The sequence below is a fragment of the Pipistrellus hanaki genome (genome assembly GCF_964339955.1).
Source record: "Pipistrellus hanaki genome assembly, chromosome: 18".
Taxonomy (NCBI): Eukaryota; Metazoa; Chordata; class Mammalia; order Chiroptera; family Vespertilionidae; genus Pipistrellus; species Pipistrellus hanaki.
Window position 1 is genome coordinate 36347124 of NC_140520.1, and position 20425 is coordinate 36367548.

At 44.7% G+C, this 20425-nt stretch overlaps 1 protein-coding gene across 1 annotated transcript; it reads left to right on the forward strand.

Moving 5' to 3' along the window:
* The first annotated feature begins 3440 nt into the window (after window positions 1–3440).
* On the forward strand, window positions 3441–20425 carry SLC19A2 (solute carrier family 19 member 2). The gene is made up of 6 exons (XM_084865329.1): window positions 3441–3856; window positions 10781–11383; window positions 16069–16291; window positions 17117–17309; window positions 17657–17798; window positions 19650–20425. The coding sequence occupies exons 1-6, from the start codon at window positions 3653–3655 to the stop codon at window positions 19776–19778; spliced, it is 1494 nt and encodes a 497-aa protein (XP_084721455.1). The 5' UTR covers window positions 3441–3652; the 3' UTR covers window positions 19779–20425.

Genomic DNA, 20425 nt, shown 5'->3' on the forward strand with positions numbered 1-20425 from the left:
CTTCTCCGGGACTCTGAGAAAGAATCTACTTCCAAACTCCTTAGGGTTGTTAGGAGAATTCAGGCCCTTGTGACTGTAGGACTGAAATCCCCGATTCTTTGCTGCCTATCAGCCAAAGTTAATCTCAACTGCTAAAGGGTACCCCATCATTGGCACGTAGCCTCCTCCAGCACCAGTACACCAAGTCTCTCATTCTTCAAACATCTCCAACTTCCGCTTCTGCTGCCAGAGGAAAAGTCATTGCTTTTAGAAGGAAATGGCTGGTGTGATTAGATGGGGCCCATGTGGATATTCTCACTTTTGCCATATAATGTAACAATCACAGTTGTATTAGCTCATTAAATTGAATTCTACCCCACATTCAACGGGGAAGGAATTTTACAAGGGCAAGGGTCAATCTTAGAATTCTGCCTACCTTGACCTCTTGGATAAAAATAGTAAGAAACAGTTTGTACCCAATTCAAGAACAATTATTTGTTAGCTAGAGACCAGGTACATGAAATTTGTGCATAGGGCAGGTCCATTCAGCCCAGCCTGCACCCTCTCCAATCTGGGACCCCTCAGGGGATGTCCAACTGCTGGTTTAGGCCCGATCCCTGTGGACATCCCTCTCACAATCTGGGACCACTGGCTCCTAACTGCTCACCTGCCTACTTGCCTGATCACTCCTAACTGGCCCCCCTGCCAGCCTGGTTGCCCCAAACTGCCCCTCCCCTGCCTGTGCTGGCCTGGTCACCCCTACCTACCCTCCCCTGATGGCCTGGTTGCCCCAAACTACCCCCCCGCATGGCCTGGTCACTCCCAACTGCCTCCTGCTGGCCTGATCACCTCCAATTGCTTCCTCACCAGTGTGGTTGCCACTCACTGCCCCCCTCTGCTGGCCTGGTTTCCCCTCACTGTCCCCACTGCTGGCCTGGTCACCCCACGCAGCCTGCTGTTTGGTCATTACTGTGAGGGTATCCTGACCAATTTGCATATTACCCTTTTATTAGTATAGATGCCTAAAATTGCAAAGATATGAGGTGTCTGTGATTTATACCAAGGAAAAGGTTCAGAACCAGTGATTTACAGGTTAGCACAATTCAGGGCTGTAGGCCTCAGGCAAGAGACAGAGTGGCCTTCTCTTTCTGAGGCCTCTCCTGGTTTCCCTTTTCTTCCTTCTGTTGAAGCACTGAATGTTAATGCAAAGCAACGGCCCAGAGGACCACTGGTGTTCACTCTGTAGTCATGAGGAGGGGACTACATGATTGTATTATGTACATTAGAAGTTCTCACCTTTTAGTCTTAAGACTCCTATTTTTGAGGACCCCAAAATTTTTATTTTTGTAGGTTATATCTATTGATAAATGCCATATTAGAAATTAAGTCTGGGATGTTTTTTAAAATACATTTTTATTGATTTCAGAGAGAGGACGGGAGAGGGAGAGAGAGACTCATCAATGATGAGAGAAGCTCATTGATCAGCTGTCTTCTGCACATAACTCACTGGGGATTGGGCCTGCAGCCCAGGCATGTACCTGACCAGGAATTGAACCCTGACCTCCTGGTTAATGGGTTGATACTCAACCACTCAGCCACACTGGCTGGGCGAGTCTGGGAATGTGTTATCTTTTCATCGTTATTATTGAAAGCATTATGTTTGTCTCCTCCCCAACTCCATTGACCTCTTCTAACTCAGCCCCACCACCAACCACCCTAGGCCTTGACCACCTTATTGTCTGTGTCCATAGGTTATGCATATGTGCATTCAAATTCTGTGATTGAACTCTTCCCACCCACCCCGTCACCCGCCTTTCCTCTGAGATTCCACAATCTGTTCATGCTTCTATGTCTCTGGATCTATTTTGTTCATCTGTTTATTCTGTTCATTAGATTCCACATATAAGTGAGATCATGAGATACCTATTTTTCTCTGACTGGCTTATTTCACTTTGCATGATACTCTCCAGGTCCCTCCATGCTGTTGCAAATAGTAAGAGTTCCTTCTTTTTTTACAGCCATATAGTATTCCATTGTGTAAATGTACCACAGCTTATAGATCAATGGGGGCAGAACTTGACCCAAGCCAATTAAACACAAAAATATACAAGCACACATTCTCTTAGCCTTTAGAGTGCTGATTTCACCACACATCATGTGGTCTCTAGAGGAAAAAAGGAAGGTCTTCCAACCATTATGACCAGCTTGACCTAGAGGAATTCTGAAAAGATCTGAAGGACCTCCTAGGGCTTCCTGCACCACACTTGGAGACTCTTTGATAGATGTAAATACCAACAATTGGGTTTCTTCGGAGATTAATTATGTCATATATTTTGGCGCATTCACTTGTGCAGCCTTCTTCCCTTTTACTAGTATTGTTCCATCTAGGAGACTGTGTGTGCGCGCGCACAGCTGTTTGCAAAAAGTATCCTTTTGACAAAATGTGTCATTTGCTTACAAGAGGAAAAATTGAGGTAGATGAGCCGTAGCATACATTAAAACAAAATAGAGATTAAAAAAAAAAATGTCTTACTCTGCAAACGCTGCACAGAGAGAATTGCAGAGAGAATTGCTTTGAGCGGTGCAGCTGGGTCTGCAGAGGCAGGACCGGGAAGGACCGGGGCTGTGCGTCAGGCAGAAAGAGGTTCACAGCAGCATGAAAGAAGACTGGGACTTCTTGTCTCGCTTTGCCCTTGGAAACTGTGCCAAGTCTTTTTTTTTTTTTTTTTTTTTTTTTTTTTTAACGAACAAATAGGTAGTATTTAGTAACTGCTTTAACGATTCCGAATGTCCCACTTTCCTTTTACACACAGGCTATAGCATTCAGTGATGTTGGTTCTCTTTGCATCCTGTTTGCGAAAAGTGACAAGACAGAGCTAAGCCCCTTCGATGGGCACCCCATTTAGGTCCCTCTGTTAGAGGACGGGCTGGTGCATTCCTCTCACAATGGTTTCCGCACTTTCTTCGGTCCATTCTCTTGGAAAACGCCCCCGGGCTTCTCCCCTCTCCGCCGCCGCTGAGCACCGCGGGGCACCGGGGAGGCAGCCCCGGCCCCGGGGGCAGTCTCCGCCCGGCCTTGCCCGCGAAGGCACCGGGGAAGGAGAGTCTGAAAAGGCAACGGGGAGGGACGGTGGTCCTGAGAGACCGTGGCGCCTTCCTCTCGGCGGGGATTAGATCCACTCGGAGCGTCCCACCCAGGTGAGCGGCGGCGTGGAGGGCGAGCGGGTCCCGGCGCCCCGCGCCCGCAGCCCCGCTGGCCACGCGCCCGGCCGGCGCGCGCCGCCACCACAGCCGGGCTGTCCCCGGAGCCCGTCCTCCACGCTTCAGCCCGCCGACGTCAGCCGTCTGGCGTGCCGCCACCGGCCAATGGGAGAGAAGCCAAGCTCCAAAGCTCTCCTGTGATTGGCTCCCTGCCTGGAGGCGGCGGCGTTGAGGGTGGGCCTTCGGGCGTGCCTGCCTCGGGCCGCGCGTCGCCCGGCCGCACTGGGAACTCCCGGCGCGGCGTGGAGGAGGCCGGAGCGACCCCCAGGACGGCCGGGCCCTGCCGGGAGGAGGCGCCGCGCGGGGTGACAGGTGCCGGCGGCGGCGCTGGGGCGACGCTCGGGCCTCCCTTCAGTTGGCGAAGGAGGAAGAAGAGGAGGAAGGGGCCGGGTCGCCGCCCCTCGCGCTCCGGATGGATGTGCCCGGCCCGGTGTCCCGGCGCGCGGCGGCGGCGGCGGCCACCGTGCTCCTGCGCACCGCGCGGGTCCCGCGCGAAGGCTGGCTGCTGCCCACCGCGCTGCTCTGCGCCTACGGCTTCTTCGCCAGCCTCCGGCCGTCCGAGCCCTTCCTCACGCCCTACCTGCTGGGGCCCGACAAGAACCTGACGGAGCGGGAGGTACGCGGCGGTTGCGGGCGCGGACGGCAGGGGCGCGGGGCGGGAGGAGGGGAGCGGAGGGGAGGCGGGCTGCGGCGAGGGCAGCGGCGGGAGCCTCTCCGGGCAGATCGGCGACTTTTCCCCGTTGGAAGGCGGCCCGCGCCGTGCGCCGCAGCAGCTCAGGCTGTTTGCCCGCTGGTTTGGGGGGCGCCTCCCCCTCCGTGCTCGGAGCCGCGGCGCCAGGGTGCTGCAGGCCGGCAGCTCCCGCTGGGGCCGGGGGAGCGCTGGCGGGGGAAGGGGGAAAAAAAAAAAAAGTGAACACAGCAAGCTGTACTTTGCACACGGTGGAGGTCTAGTAGATATCTGGTGTTTGAAAGCGGGGACCCACATGCTGTGTAACCCCAGCTTTTCTATAAGGATCCGCCGCCCTCCCGCTACCCCAGCCCCTCCCGTCCCATCCCATCCCTTACTTTGTTTTCCGCTGACCTGATGGATGTGCTCCAATGAAGACAGTCCAGGGCGGCAAGAGCCCGTCGTCTCAGTTTGCCTTGATTCTTAGTTGGATGGGACTGTGTCCATGGATATGCCGCCCCCCACCCCCACCCCCCTACACACACACACCTGCTGGGAGAAAAGCAGATACTGAGATGGTATCATAGAGTTGGCCCTTAATTACAGTTTTTCTTGCATGCTGAATGGTTGCTTCACAAATGCTAGTTTTGCTCAACTGCACGGTGAGATCTTGCAAAACTGCCCCTCTGAGATGTTCAGAGTGATTGGGAGCCGGCAGTTCTGTGATCAAGAACCTGGTTCTGGTTGGTTTTCCCCAGGTGAGGGGGTGTCCGTACTTCAGAAGTGCACTGTGTGCTTTACAGACGTCCAGCTCTCACACCTTATGGTCAGTCTCAACACTTGAGTTTTTGAAGAAGAAAGACAAAAAAAAAAAAAGTGAACACAGCAAGCTGTACTGAAAGACATTATAGTAACTGACAAAGGAACGGCACTCAGGGGGACCCCGCAACACCAGAAGCAAGCCGGTTCAGCCTGCTCTCCCTTGAAGGCTACACAGCCTGAGAGCTGAGGCCTGGCGCTGCTTTCTGGAACGCTGGGTGGACACCTGCCCGTGTAGCCCAGGCTCCCTTTTCCGCCCAGTTGTTGTGACATGCTCCTGTCTAAACCTGGCCCTTCGCCCTGATTCATCACCTCTGGGTATCCCTGCATCACAGGTCAGAGCAGGCTGCCATTACTCACAGCCCACTCTGTTATTGTGTCCCTCCTCCGTTTCCAAGGCCCCCCGTCAGGGACTGGAAGGCAGGGTGCTGAAGTCTGGATGGAGGGTTTCATTTGAGTTTCTCCTAGTCTCACCTCTAGGCGGGATCACTGACTCTGACCCAACTTCAGGTCTTCTGTTTCTTCGGGCCCACTCCACTCCACAAGGGACTGCTACAGTTACGCATTCCATGTTTGAACTGTAATGCTGTCATAAAATGGGAAGGGCCGACTCCTGTGAGCAGAATGGTTTTACGAGAAGAAAAGGGCTGCAGTCAATAGGAGAGAAGGAGCCCGAACACCCGCACAGCCAGGGTGGGAGGTGTAGGCCCTGGAGCAGCGGTGATACTGCTGGTAGCTGCTGACAATTAAAGTTTCATGTGAGCCGCCATGTGATCAGTGTGTACCTTGCCTGACCAAGTGCAGGGCCAAGAAACATTCTGCCCGTGTTGATGTTTGAAACGCAATCTGTTTTGTCACGTGCCCTGGCCAAGGAGTTTGCTGTGGGGTGTTCCATGCTGTGGGGCGTGCCCTGTCTTACCAGAAAGCTTTCTAGAGTGAGTGAAGTATGTTCAGGGGCAGAGGCATAAAGCAGGGGGCAGGCCCTGGAAATACTTGCTGATTGTGTAACAAAGCCATAGCACCCTTCTGTTGTTGTAAATGAGATAAGGGTTTGGAGAGAAAGCCAGTGTCTGGAAAAAGGGATGTCATTTGTCTCTGAGGACTCTGGAATTAGGGCTGAGTCTGTTGGTTGTGTGCGGTGTGGCTCTGTTCGCCCTCTCCAGGATCCTAGATTTTTTTTAAAAAAAATAATCTAATAATTGAAATAAATAGAACAATGTGTTCTTTCTGACTGAGTGCATGCTTTCACCAATGACAGTGAAATAAAAATCTGACGTGGTTTTTAGGCAGAGTGAATGTTAATCGTGCTCAGTGATGTTTGTGTTGAAGTTCGGATTTCCCCCTAGAAGACTTGAGAAGGGCCACGCTGGATCGTCCTAAACAGAGCTGCTGATAGCCATGCCCAAGGACAGAGGGCGGGGAGGGAGGGCAGACTCAAAACATCTTTTTCTTATGTTTCAGGAACAATGTTCACCTCTTTTAGGTGCCACTTTGTAAGTTTTAAATGGGTTAAAATTTGATTGTTTTCCAAGAGTGGAAAGACAAACATTTAATAAAATAGAGCTCTTTACCTACAAAATATTTTTAATCCTTTCATCTTTTTTAGCATGTGATTTGACAGACATTCATTACCTTCCTTTGATTTCCTTAAAAAAAAAAACATTCCACCTTCGCTGCCTGATGATATTCAGAGCCTTATAGAATTTGGCTCTGAACCCCGGAACAGCCTGATTTTCCACTGCCTACACCCGTCTTCCCCCTGCCCTCTCCCACGTGCCTAGCTCCTTCCACACTCATCTGAGTCCTCAGGCCGGCACGGCCAGGTCTCATCTCTGGTCTAGACTCAAAGAGGAGCTCTCAGCTCGGAGAAAGCCTCCCGTACAACAGTGTGTATCTGTTGATACCATATCTTTCTGTTCCCCTCCAACTTCCTCTTCCTTAAGGTCCATCTCACAGAAGCAACCCCCGATTTCTGATCCCCTGATCAATAGTGTGTGTGTGTGTGTGTGTGTGTGTGTGTGTGTGTGTATTCCACAGCTCTTGGATAACGGGCTTCATTTTATTCTTTTTTCTTGTAATCTTCATGCAGCTTGAAAACAGTGTTGTGCAAATAAATGCTAATTAGTTTAATTGAACTTGATTCTAAGATAAAGTCTAAATCTGAATTAGAAATCAAAACTGAACTCTTCCGCTTGACTTTCTGAGGAAAGCCACAAACAAGTCCTGACCCCAAGAGTTGTGACAGGTGCCTTAAATAAAATCATTCCTTTTGCTCACGTGGCAGGTTTTACCTGGCAGAAGACATTGTCCAGGGTCTGGACAATAGAGCCTGTAACTTGTCCATTTGTGTAGGAAGTTCCCCTTCAAGATTCAAAGTCTCAATCAAAGAAGTATTTTTGGTGTGACAGCTTCTCCTTGGAGGCATTGAGAGAGAAGGGATCCTTTTTTGGAGACCCAATGCTAACCTCTGGAGATGTGTTCTTTATCTCTTCATGAATGCCCTGTGCAAGCGCCTCAATGCAGGCTGAAAAGCTGCTGTAGCCCTGGTCAGTGTGTCTCAGTTGGGTCAAATGTCCCACCATGCACCAGAAGTCAAGGGTTCAATTCCTGGTCAGGGCACATACCTAGGTTGCAGGCTTGATCTCTGGCCGGGGTGCATAAAGGAGACAACTGATCTATGTCTGCTTCTCCCCACCCCCACACCCCACCCCCCCAGCCCCCACTTCTTTCTCTCTCTGGGGGAAAAAAAAAAAAAAAGCTGCTGCAGGCATTAGAAGTAACTCTGGAACACAGTAAATGATCAGTAACAGTTCTGATTGAAGTGTGGTGGATTCAGAATATCTAGGTCCAGTTTCGGCCTCTGCCAATTACGACCTATGATAACTTGGGGGGCAGTTTATGTAACCTTTCTCTGAGGCCACGTTCCTCAGTTTTAAAATAGGGACGACAAGCATTTCCCTCCTGGGGCTGTTGTTTGGATTAAATGGGGTCACGTAGGTGTGATTAGCACAGCGTGCGGCTCCTCAGTAGAGATTTGCTATTCTAATGCAGGCCATACTGTGAGAGGGACATTCATGTTAGGTGGATCCTGTCTCACAGAGAAAAGTCTGGGTTCCTATTTACTGCGAGTTAAGGAGAAGCCATGTGGTCTCTGCCCGCTTGCCTTTGTTTCTGATTCTACTTGGCCTTGCAGGTCTGGCAATGTTACTTTTCCTCATCTTCATGATCTCTATTGTGGTCTTATACTAGGAATAGCACCAGACTTGTAAGTATAAACACTTTAAATCATTAATTAAAAGGGTGAGATTTATGTAATGAAAATGTGGCAGGAAATCATTTGGGGACAATTACTATTGAAAGGTGTATAAAGTTTCAGTACAGACCATATTACTAACTTGAAGAAGTCAGTTGGAGTCCAGAGGGGTGTGGGAGAAAACTAAAGATGGGGTATGGAAGGAAGTGACTGGGGGCATTTCAGAGGAGAGGTGTGATGGCTGAGAGCTTTGTGCTGCTTTGTTGGGGAAAACAAGTTGGGGAAATGAGAAGGTGAAGAAACATGCTAAGTCAAACCCAGGAGGCACTTTCAAACTTAAGAAAACTGTGGGAGAGTATCTAAAACTACAGGCAAAAAGGTGGTGGGAACTTGTTAGTGGAGCACAGCTGCGAAGTCAGCCTTCATCTCAGGCTACTCTGGTCCCTTTGGTTTTCTACCGAGAGGCATCTTCCACTGTGGTTAAGCCAGCCAAGAGTACTTTGTTCCTCGTTTGTTAAAATTCCCACACTTCTGAATCAGAATCATTTCCACAGTTCTCGATTATTCTTTCATGCACATGTTCAGGTGCAAGAACATTTCCTGATCAAGTGGAGGCTGCTCAGTGACTTACAAACACAAGTTAGATAAAAATTCATGAAGGTGAGGCTCTTAGACAAATCACTTTTGGTATTCGGCCAGGCAGAAAGAGTAATCAAGTCTGGAATGTATTTCAGATTATGTTTTACTTTTATAGTGTGCTCTGCACTGGCAAAAGATTACACATAATTGTTTATTCTATTGCTCCTCTAAAACCTTAAAACAGCCTATTTTATACTTGGGTAAACCGAAGTATACATAAGAGTTTAAAAGGAAGTCATCCTTAAACTTAGATTGTCAAAGTCTAGGGTTATAGTGCACCATTGCAAAGTATTTAGCCTGTTAACAAGACGACTTTTTAGATAGCACTTAAAAACTGGGGCCATTGTTCTAGCCAGTTTGTTCAGTGGATAGATCATCGGCCCAAAGACTGAAGGGTCCCAGGTTCGATTGCTGTCAAGGGCATGTACCTCAGTTGCAGGCTCTGTCCCTGGTCAGGGAGGCAACCAAGTGATGTGTTTCTCTCACATCAATGTCTCTCTCTCTGTCTCTCTCCCTCCTTTCCACTCTCTCTAAAAATCAATGGGAAAAAATATTCTTGAGTCAGGATTAACAAAAAATAGATAAAAAAAAATTGGGGCCACTGATGCAGAATTTGAAATGATCTTTAAAAACTGACTGGTCCACATTGTGCAGGAAACCTTGTGCAGTGTTAGATATAGGACCTACTTCCACAGAAAAATAAAGCCAAATTTGTTTTTGAAAAAAAAAAATAAAAACTGACTGGTCTAGATCTTGCTAGACACAAGGCACATATAAGAGGAAGGAAAAGTCTCCTATGATGATTGTTATTGGAAGAATGGGATGATAGTTCAATTAATTTAGCTAATTAATATTGTTCTAAGTGGTCTGCATGTTCATGTTAGTCCTCAAGTCTTCAGACCTATGAATAAAGTGGAGTAAGTGTGTCTTACACATATTCTCTCACTTAATCCTTGCAACAATAATCCCATGGTGTAGGTCTTATCCTTCTTTCACTGGTAATGGAGATTAAGTCTAATGGGAACTAAAAGAACTTGCCTAGGATCACACAGCAAATGATGAAATTGAAATTCTAGCTGGGAGTCTTAATGGTTTAATGCTTATTTTAAAGATTGTTTCTATTGTATCTCAATTTTAAAAATACATTGAAAATAAATAATCAACACTACTACCTTTTCAAGCAAAAAGGACATCAAAGTTGCCCATAATTCTACCACCCACAGATACTCTATCAAGATTGTAAACAGCCCAGTCATTGTGGCCCAGTATTGAGCATGGACCTATGAACCAGGAAGTCACATGCTCAGGAAGTTGATTCCCAGTAGGGGGCGTGCTAGAGGCAGCAGATCAATGATTTTCTCTCATCATTGATGTTCCTATCTCTCTATCCCTCTTCCTTCCTCTCTGAAATCATATATATATATATATATATATATATATATATATATATATATATATATATTTTTTTTTTTTAAAGATTGTAAACAGATTAACCCTTTTATTCCTGGGCTCCCAAAGAAATGAAACTTAATTAAAATTAGAGGATTCAAATCAGTCCTAATCAAGCAGTGGAATCAAGGCTTCCTGTCCTGTGCCCCGAAGAAGGAATTGGCAGTAATTCCAAGGCATTTATTTGTTTTGAAGACATTTATTGAGCCTAAACAGTAGGACATTTTGTGCAGATGAGTCCACCCTTAAAGAACTATAAGGCAATGGTTCTCAGATCTGACTCATGTTAAAATCTCCTGGGAGGTTTTTAAAAAATGCCGATGGCTGGGCATCCAGAATTCTTAACACTCCTCGGGAACGGTGCAGCCACGGCTGAGAACCAGTGGCGTGAGGAACTGGGAGATGACACGTACAAAGCGGTGTCCAGAGAGCTTTGGGTGTTGTGGCGCAGAGACTGTCAGCGCCAGCAGTCTCCCAGGGCGGGGAAGCCTAAGAACGAGGCCTTGATGAATAGGCAGGATTTTAAGAAAAAGATGGAGTGGAAATAGGGAAGTATATTCCAAACAATATTGAGAACTATTGTCACGATTTCTTTGGTTGGTAAGGATGAGGTATTTGAGGTAGTAGTAGGTTGTTTTATAAGAATAAATTGTTATGAATATTCCAGGTCCTTTGATATCACTAATACGTTTTTATCCTTCTTTGCCTGTCAGGTCTTCAATGAGATTTATCCAGTATGGACTTACTCTTACCTGGTGCTGCTGTTTCCTGTGTTCCTGGCCACAGACTACCTCCGTTACAAACCCGTTATCCTGCTGCAAGGGCTCAGCCTTATCGTCACGTGGTTCATGCTGCTCTACGCCCAGGGACTGCTGGCCATTCAGTTCTTGGAATTCTTCTACGGCATCGCCACAGCCACTGAGATCGCCTATTACTCTTACATCTACAGTGTGGTGGACCTGAGCAGGTACCAGAAAGTCACAAGTTACAGTCGAACTGCCACCTTGGTGGGCTTCACAGTGGGCTCAGTCCTAGGGCAGATCCTCGTCTCAGTGGCAGGCTGGTCCCTGTTCAGCCTGAATGTCATCTCTCTGACCTGTGTTTCTGTGGCTTTTGCCGTGGCCTGGTTTCTGCCTATGCCACAGAAGAGCCTTTTTTTCCACCACATTCATTCTACCTGCAAGGGAGTGAATGGCATCAAGATACAAAATGGCGGTATTGTGACTGACACCTCAGCTTCTAACCACCTTCCCGGGTGGGAGGATGTTGAGTCAAAAATCCCTCTAAATGTGGAGGAGCCTCCCATGGAGGAACCGGTAAGTCCAACTTTAAATGTCCTGCGGTCGCTACTCTGGGGGCCAGGCCAGCAGTGAAAAATCAGGCAGGAAACCCCTTTTGCTAGCCCTTGTGTTCACATGGATTCAGGTTTTATCCTGAGTTGGATGGCGGTTCATTCATTCATTGAGTCAAGATGAGGTTGATTTAAATTAGGAATGACAAATGTATTTTCCCCTGGCCTGAATGACCTTCAGGGTCAGACTGGCACAGCATTCTGTTGCTTGTGGCAGAGATGTTTTAGAAGCCACAGCAAGGGCTATCTCTTCTTTCATCTTTCAATCTTGGCATATAAATATAGCACTCAGAAGGTTTTTGCAAAATGAATAGGTGAAATGATTCCAACAAATGATGAATATCTACTTCCAGTTTCTGACTTGAAGCCAAAGTGTTTACGGATAGGAGTTACTGTCCTCTTCTGTGCTGGAAATTACACTTTGCCGAAGTGCGTAGTAATGAATAATACAGGAGAAGAGGATCAGAAGGAATAGTTAAGAAGATGAAATAATGTTAGCAGTGTGACTATGAAATTGTTTCTTACTAGAGGTATGGCATCAAAATAATTCATCCATCCGTTCTCTCTAGACAGGAAGATTCACTGCCTCCACCAGTCAGTCACCCTTTTCATAAAAGTTTATCTTTCTATCAGGTTATAAGCTATGAGGGGCAAGATTCATTTCAAACATACTGAGTTAATCTTAGTTTTCCCAGGATGTGTTTGTGAACAAGCCTATTAACATTCCATCTTTGTAGACGGGTTCTGTCAGGCACAAAGCCCAGCTCCGGGCTTTGTGGGCTGGCTGGGAGGAAAAGACCAGCATGAATAGAGCCTGGCTCTCCACCTGAGTTAACTCAGCTTGTTCCAACGCGGCATCTAATGTCCTCATCGAAAATTACTCTTCCGCCTTCCCCGTTCCTCACTCTGGTTACTTGTTGAAATGTAGGTCGTCATCCCAAAGAGCTCGGGTCACGCTGTAGAGCCTGGTGACACTCACCATAAACTCACTCTGACTGTGAGGGCAGCTTCAGTCAGAGGCACCAGGAACTCAGTAGAAATGAAACACTGACTCCTTCAGTTCGTTAGGTGACGCCAGAGAGCCAACGAAGAGCTGATGAGGGAGGGAAAGGTGTACGAGTGATCATTCGATAGATCTCATGTAGAAGAAAGAATAAGAACCTTTTAAAAATCTGTTTCAAATGTGTCAAAATGGCTTTAGCTAAGACTAATATGTATATACATACCTATAATACATATATTTTTTCTTAAATATTAACATATTGACCATAGCTCTAAAGATTTTTATAGACCAGTAAGTTTTAAACTTTTTTGAATATAAACAGGAAACTACTTAGTAAGAAACATTTTACGTAGCAACCAGTACACAGGTGTGTGTGTATGTATTGTCAACTTAAAGTGACAGTACAATCTCTAACATCCATATATATATATTAGAGGCCCTTGGCCCTTGCCGCCTCGGCTGCCTCGGGGACTTTGTCCAGAAGTTTGTCTGGACAGTCATTCTGCTGTTCAGTCTAATTAGCATATTAGCTTGTTATTATATAGGATATACTTATATATATACATATACACACACATATATATATGGTTTTTAAAATACATTATTTTATTCTGACACATTCCATTCACTTTATTTTTTTATTTTTTTAAATATATTTATTGATTTTGTACAGAGAGGAAGGGAGAGAGAGAGCTAGAAACATCGATGAGAGAGAGTCATCGATCAGCTGCCTCTTGCACACCCCCTACTGGGGATGTGCCCGCAACCAAGGTACATGCCCTTGACTGGAATCGAACCCGGGTCCTTTCAGTCCCCAAGCCGACGCTCTATCCATTGAGCCAAACCGGTTTTGGCCCATTCACTTTATTTTTTATCATGTGATCGTTGCTCACTAAATTGATTTTATTACCACTAATGAGTTGAAACCTAGTCAATTAATGAGTTGAAATCTACAGTCATAGAACAACTTGATATTTGTTACTTATAGATAGGCAAAATGTGAATACTTGACATGCTGAATAATTATAACATTTTAGACTTAAGTGATTCAAACCACAAGTCTTAGAATAATTAGAGCATCTTAAAGTTACAAGGGACATTAGATCTCATCAACCCTCTCATGTTAAAGAGGAGGATCAGGATCAGAGATCGGGACTGTAGAATTACACAGATATACTCCTGAACATAGGTGAGAATATATGTGAGATGCACTTCAACCTGTACTGTGCTCCATGAAGTCTTTCACGGGGTGACAGCAGTCAGAACCATCCTGTTGGTTACAGTGTGGTAACAATTAGGATTCAAGCCCATACCATGATGTCCTTGGCTTTACTCCTGGCACCCCAACCGGCAGGCAGTGCTGCTTGGCACTTACAGCCCTAAAATGCTGCTTTTTTTTGGGTTTTTTTTTTGGTTTTTTACAAGCTTGAAGGAAAGTCAAAATATGGATGTTGGAGATTGTACTGTCATTTTAAGTTGACAAATAGCCCATAACTGAACCATAAGTTATAATTGAAGTAATTATGGTAAAGAAGAATATGTAGGTAGGTGGGTAGTTTGATCTTGATTTTATAGAAAGGAAAAATGGGCTAGCAAGTGATGTGGTATCGAGAAGTAATGATTGGTAAGAATACTGAATGGCTTCTATTGTCTGAGTTGATACCTAAGTAACATAAAGGAACTAGCCATGAAAATCAGAATAAAGTGCAGTTCTGACGCATAGAACCACATATTTTAAATATATATATTTTATTGATATTTTACAGAGAGGAAGAGAGAGAGAGAGAGAGCTAGAAACATCGATGAGAGAGAAACATCGATCAGCTGCTTCTTGCACACCCCCTACTGGGGATGTGCCCGCAACCAAGGTACATGCTCTTGACCGGAATCGAACTGGGACCTTTCAATCCGCAGACCGACGCTCTACCGCTGAGCCAAACTGGTTTCGGCCATAGAACCATATTTTGACAAATAATTAGTTTGTCAAATTTATTCTCAAAAATTTCCATCGTAGCCATTGTTTTAACTATAGATAAATTTCCCTTTGCATGACTGAGCTCAGTAAAGAGTGGCCTTTCACTTGTAAAGACTTAATTATGCCCTGTCAATGTTCTATTTAAAGAAGAGGCTACACAAAATTATCTCAGACTGGATTAAGATTTGAGACAGTAAGACCCGAAACATTAAACTCTTAGAAGAAAACAAAGGCAGTAAGCTTCATGACATTGGTCTTAGCAATGATTTTTTAAACCTGACACCAACAGCTAAAGCGACAACAGCAAAAATAAGTGGGTCTACATCAAACTAAAAAGCTTCTGCATAGCAAAGGAAACAGTCAACAAAATGAAAGGGCAACCTACTGAATAGGAGAAAATATTTGCAAATTATATATCTGACAAGGGGTTAATATCCAACATACATAAAAAACTCATACAACTCAATAGTAAAAAAAAAATCCAATTGAAAAAAAAAGCAAAAGATCTGAATAGGTATTTTTCCAAAGAAGACATGCACGTGGCTAACCGATACATGAAGAGATGCTTCTAATCAGCAGGGAAATGCAATCAAAACCACACACACCTGTTGGAATGGCTGTTCTCAGAAAGATAACAAATGTTGGAGAGGATATGGGGAAAAGGAAGCCCTTTGTCCCTATTGATAGAAGTGTAAACTGAATATCCATGACCCAGCAACTCTCCTTCTGGGTATTTATCTGAAGAAAACAAAAACACTAACTCAGAAAGGTGTCTGCACCCCCATGTTCATTGTAGCTTTAATTAAAATAGCCAAGATATGGAAACAACCCAGTGTCCATCAGTGGATGAACAAATAGAATGTGTATAATAATGAAAAATTATTAGCCATAAAAAATGAATTCTGCCCTGGCCAGGTGACTCAATTGATCGGAGCTTTGTCCTGTGCACCAAAAGGTTGCGGGTTCAATTCCCAGTCAGGGCACCTGCCTTGATTGTGTGTGATCCCTGATGGGGGAGGTATGGGAGGCAGCCAACTGATGTTTCTCTCATACATTCATGCTTCTCCTTTCCTCTCTCTAAAAAATAAATACATAAAAACATCCGTGGGTGAGGATTAAAGAAAAAAAAATGAATTCTTGCCATTTAAAAACAACATAGATGGACTTCAAGTACATTATGCTACGAGAAATAAGTCAAAAAGAAAGACAAATACCATACAATCTCACTTATATTTGGAACCTCAAAACAAAGCAGACACACACACAACCAAAAACCCAAAAGCTCATAGATATAAAGACCAGATTGAGATTGGGCGGTAGGAGAAATGGGTGAAGGGGATCAAAAGGTAAAAACTTCCAATTATAAAATAAATAAGTCCTGGGGATACAGTGTGCAATATGGTGGTAGCATTGCACATTTGAAAGTTGCTAATAAAATAGGTCTTAAAAGTTCGCATTACAAGAAAAATTTTATAACTATGTATCAAGAGCTCATTCTTGTATTTATTGTTATTTTCTGTATGAACAACTGTGAACCTACTTTTGCCCCACCCTGTGTATTTTTCACAGAGGAAAAGAGTAACACCTGTTACATTAAATACTGAGTCTATTCAGTTACTTCCTGTCCAGTTGCCTTCCAGATGGTTGAGCTTTCTTCCCTTTGGTTGTGCAGGAGCCGCAGCCAGACCGGCTCCTTGTGCTGAAGGTGCTGTGGAATGACTTCCTGATGTGCTACTCCTCCCGGCCTCTGCTCTGCTGGTCCGTGTGGTGGGCCCTCTCCACCTGCGGCTATTTTCAAGTGGTCAACTACACCCAGGGCCTGTGGGAGCAGGTGATGCCTTCTCGCCATGCTGCTATCTATAACGGAGGCGTGGAGGCCGTTTCCACCCTGCTGGGTGAGCAGTGCTGACTTAGGGATGGTCAGGAGGGGGATTCCTCTGGTAGTCATCAACCAATCAGGTTTTCTCTCCTCTCCCATACGTGAACTAACTGCAGAGAATGATTTACTTATTTTGAGCTCTGATATTATAACTTATGTATATTCAGTCAGTCCTTACAAAATTCCTGGGATAGCTGCAATTGCCATCCTATTTTACAGTTGAAACCATGGACAGATACGTTATTAACTTGCCCAAGGTAATATAGATCGTAAGTAGTGAGGATAAGATTTGAACTCAGAGCCGGTGTCATTGACTGCTTTATTTTGTTGTCCCTTTCTAATTTGTTGATGTGCCTCATAAGGTTTTTGGAAGACTACATGATTTCTATAAACACTTACAACTGCACCTGGCACTCAGGAGCACTCCGTACATTTCAGCTGTCATTATCTTTGTAATCATTTTACCAAAGGGCAGAGATGCCCTTTTGCCATGTTCTCAATGGCTCCTCGGGGAGGAGAGAGGCCCTGTCCTGCCAGGGTGCCAAGCTGAGGAGCAGTGGTTCTTTTGGACATGGCCTCTGCCTCAGCTGCATTTCTTCAGCAGCCTCCCTGGATCTGTGGCCTCCTTTCCCATCTCATTGTCAACTGCCCCGGTTCAGTCTCTCATCCTCACACCGGCTCTATAGCATTTATTCCATCAAGTCAATTCTCTGCCTTTCTTCCAAAGCACTCCCTAGTCGTGAGCACCCTCTATATAAGTTCACAGCTTTAAAATGGAATAACCTAAGCTGATTTAAATTTTTTTAAATAGTCTTTATTTATTGCTCTTTCCATTCTGCAGGTGCTGTTGCCGTTTTTGCAGTTGGTTACATAAAAATTTCCTGGTCCACGTGGGGAGAAATGACACTGTCTCTGTGTTCTCTCCTGATTGCGGCCGCAGTGTACATCATGGACACCGTGGGTAACATTTGGGTGTGCTACGCGTCCTATGTTGTCTTCAGAATCATCTACATGTTACTCATCACTATAGCAACGTATGTATTTTATTCAAAGAGGCATTAGGAAAAGTTGTGATTGGATAAAACTTTTGGTTTCTTTACAAAGAAATTAAATTTCCTAGTTAAACGAGGCAAATGGGAGAGAGCACTCTATTGTTTGTTTTCTCCTGAGGAAGCATTTAGGCAAGGTTCATTTAATTCCTCGTTCACGTGTTCCCGCTGTTTCCAGATTTTGCATGAGACTGGCATCATTTAGCAACAAAATACTTTTCACTTGGTTGGGAAGGTGATTGACAGTAGAAAGAAGGGGTTACCCTTTCCATTTAAATTAAAATTTTAACTACCCAGGAAGAAATCTTACCTATTTGTTGTTCTTTGTTAAGTTTTCAGATTGCAGCAAACCTCAGCATGGAGCGTTATGCCCTAGTGTTTGGTGTCAACACCTTCATTGCTCTGGCCCTGCAGACGCTGCTCACGCTCATTGTAGTCGATGCCAGTGGCCTTGGCTTAGAAATTACCACTCAGGTAAGAGCTGTTTTGCACTGAAGAAGTTACACCTTGATCAGGGTGACTCAGGGGAAGATGCCTAATGAAAAGAAATTCAAACAGTATAGACTGACATCACATAAAAAGTAATGGTGTCCCCTCCTGGCAGTCCTTCCCCTTCTGTACTTTGCTATCTGGAGCATGTTGGGGGCAACCTGTCTTATCTCACAGCTGAGTCTCCTCCTTTCTTTATTTAATCCTCCTCCCCCAGATACCAGGGTAATGATTTGCTGTTGATGAGTAGCATTCTGATTCTTAACACACGACCTATTGAGAAAACACCTGTACAAACACCCAAGACTATGTGAACACATTTCTTCATCAAGGGATCATATGATTGCACATGCCTTCATGCACTGTGAGCCTGTAGGTAGGGTTTGCTCTGTACTTCTGCAAAACAAGCAATTAAATCAAAACGTGCCCCATCCCAGGCCAGAAAATTGCTTCTCCGTCATTCCCTTCATACTTCCACATTAGTTTTGTTAAATAGAAAGACCCAACATGTCAGCAGTAATTTTAACTGTATTTTCACTGATGAGAAATCATAATAATAGGTAACGTGCACTGAGCGCTTTCTACGTCCAAGGTACTTTATATAGGATTTTGTAGGGTTGTCAGGTTTAGAATGGAGAAGGTAATCTGAAAGTTAAGTAATGTTAAGTGGTAAGGTCACTGAGTCAACAATAGTGGTGCAGAGCTAGGATCTCAACCAGAATCTACTCTGAAGCCTGCTTGTCTCACTCTGCGTTTGCTGCCCCCAGAAGGTGGAGGGGGGGAGCAGAGAAGGGGAGCTTATTACTTTAGTACTATGTTTCCCAGTTACTACTGGCAGTAAAAACCTCGAGACCTTGCAAGAGTTAGGTGCTTCATTAAGGATAGAGGGTAGGACAGAAACTAGAACCTGCTATCCTGCTATAAAATTAGGGGTTTAGACATATGGGGTAATAGGAATGTGTGGGCAGTGCTGGACCTCTAGCTGCCGTGATTAACAGATTTCCTATAGGAAAACGTATCCCATCTTTTAAAAACCTAGTTCAGAACTTAGGGCTACTCTCTTCTTGAACCCATGAACCAGCTTATGTCTATTTAGTAAGATATTTTAAGAATATGGTGGTGACTATGTAGCTAAACTATATAGCCACATTAAAAAGTTGGCTTAGAGAGGATCCATATAAAATGTAATCCTATAATGGAATATACAGGGTGGGGCAAAATTAGCTTACATAAACACGGTTTATTCATTATTATTATTATGTATTAATTATTGTATTATTTTCCATACAACCAACTAGAAACCTAATTTGCCCCAATCTGTAGTTGACCTTCTACTGCCCTCTTCTGGGGAAGAATCAAAGTTCTTGATCTTCAGAGCTTGGCCTGTTAGTCATACCCAGGTACCAGTCCACCAGCTTGAGGCTAGAGACCATGACTCAGTGACAGCAACAGAAATACCAACAGTGGTATTAGCAGCATCGGCATGGTGCTAATAAACATTGACATACATGATCTCCTCCTTCCCAACAACCCTGTGAAGTAGGAAATAAGAATTCCATTTTGTAAATGAAGTTAAGATTCAGAGAATAGGTATCTCGGTCAAGGTCACACAGCTAGTCCAGGGTGTCAACAGGATTGACACGGAGGCATCAGGCTTCTGTACCACCGCACTCTGCTGCCTCTGTGTTTTCAGTGCCTCGCACATTGGGCAAGCACACTACTTTTTAAAGTTCTATTGAGAAGCTGAATTCATTTTAATTGTAGAGTGTTTTCATATGTGTAATACAACAGCTCTCCTTATTAATAATTCTGTACATGACTTGTTTCCCCCTTCAGTTCCTGATCTACGCAGGTTATTTTGCACTCATCGCTGTGGTTTTCCTGGCTAATGGTATAGTCACTATTATGAAGAAATATACAAAGCAGGAAGATCCAGAGTCAAGTTCTCAAGTAACCACTTCATAATTCACTACTGACAAGCTACTTATAGCAAGAACTCCGCACAGCCACAGTCCCTGGATGTATTTAATTTTTTAAGGTGTAGAACATATATTTATGAATGTGCATTTCATGGCTTCAAAGCAGCCAATTGACTATACCTGTGTTCCCAGCATAACATAATCGTGTTCAGAGGAACAGAAGGAAATTTTGTTTATTTAAGGATGACTTTTTTCTGATTCAGAAGTGAACTGGATTTTGAACACCAAGTCATGGCAAGCAGTCAAGCAGCACATGGTGTTGTATACTTGATGGCAAGTGAGCTTGGTGTCTCGTAGGTCAAGCACTTCTACATCTGATTAGACAGAAGCTTGAGACCAGGGTCTCACAGGGGCCACAGATGTTACAGGTCAAGATAGGAATATGTTGTAACAGCACCTGTCTCTGTACAACTTAATTCTTATTTTGTGTTACTCATGTGCACTTGCTTTCTACAGATGGAAGTTGTTCCTATCACAGGCAGTATTTGCCCTGGTTTGGTGTCCTGCCTTTAAGGAGTACATGTTATTTCTAATAAGTTATGTTTAAGAATTCATTGTATGAATGTCCTCAGTTCACATCTTGCCAGTTACGTATTTGTGTAGATTTTTGTTTGAAATACATGTTTGCATCAT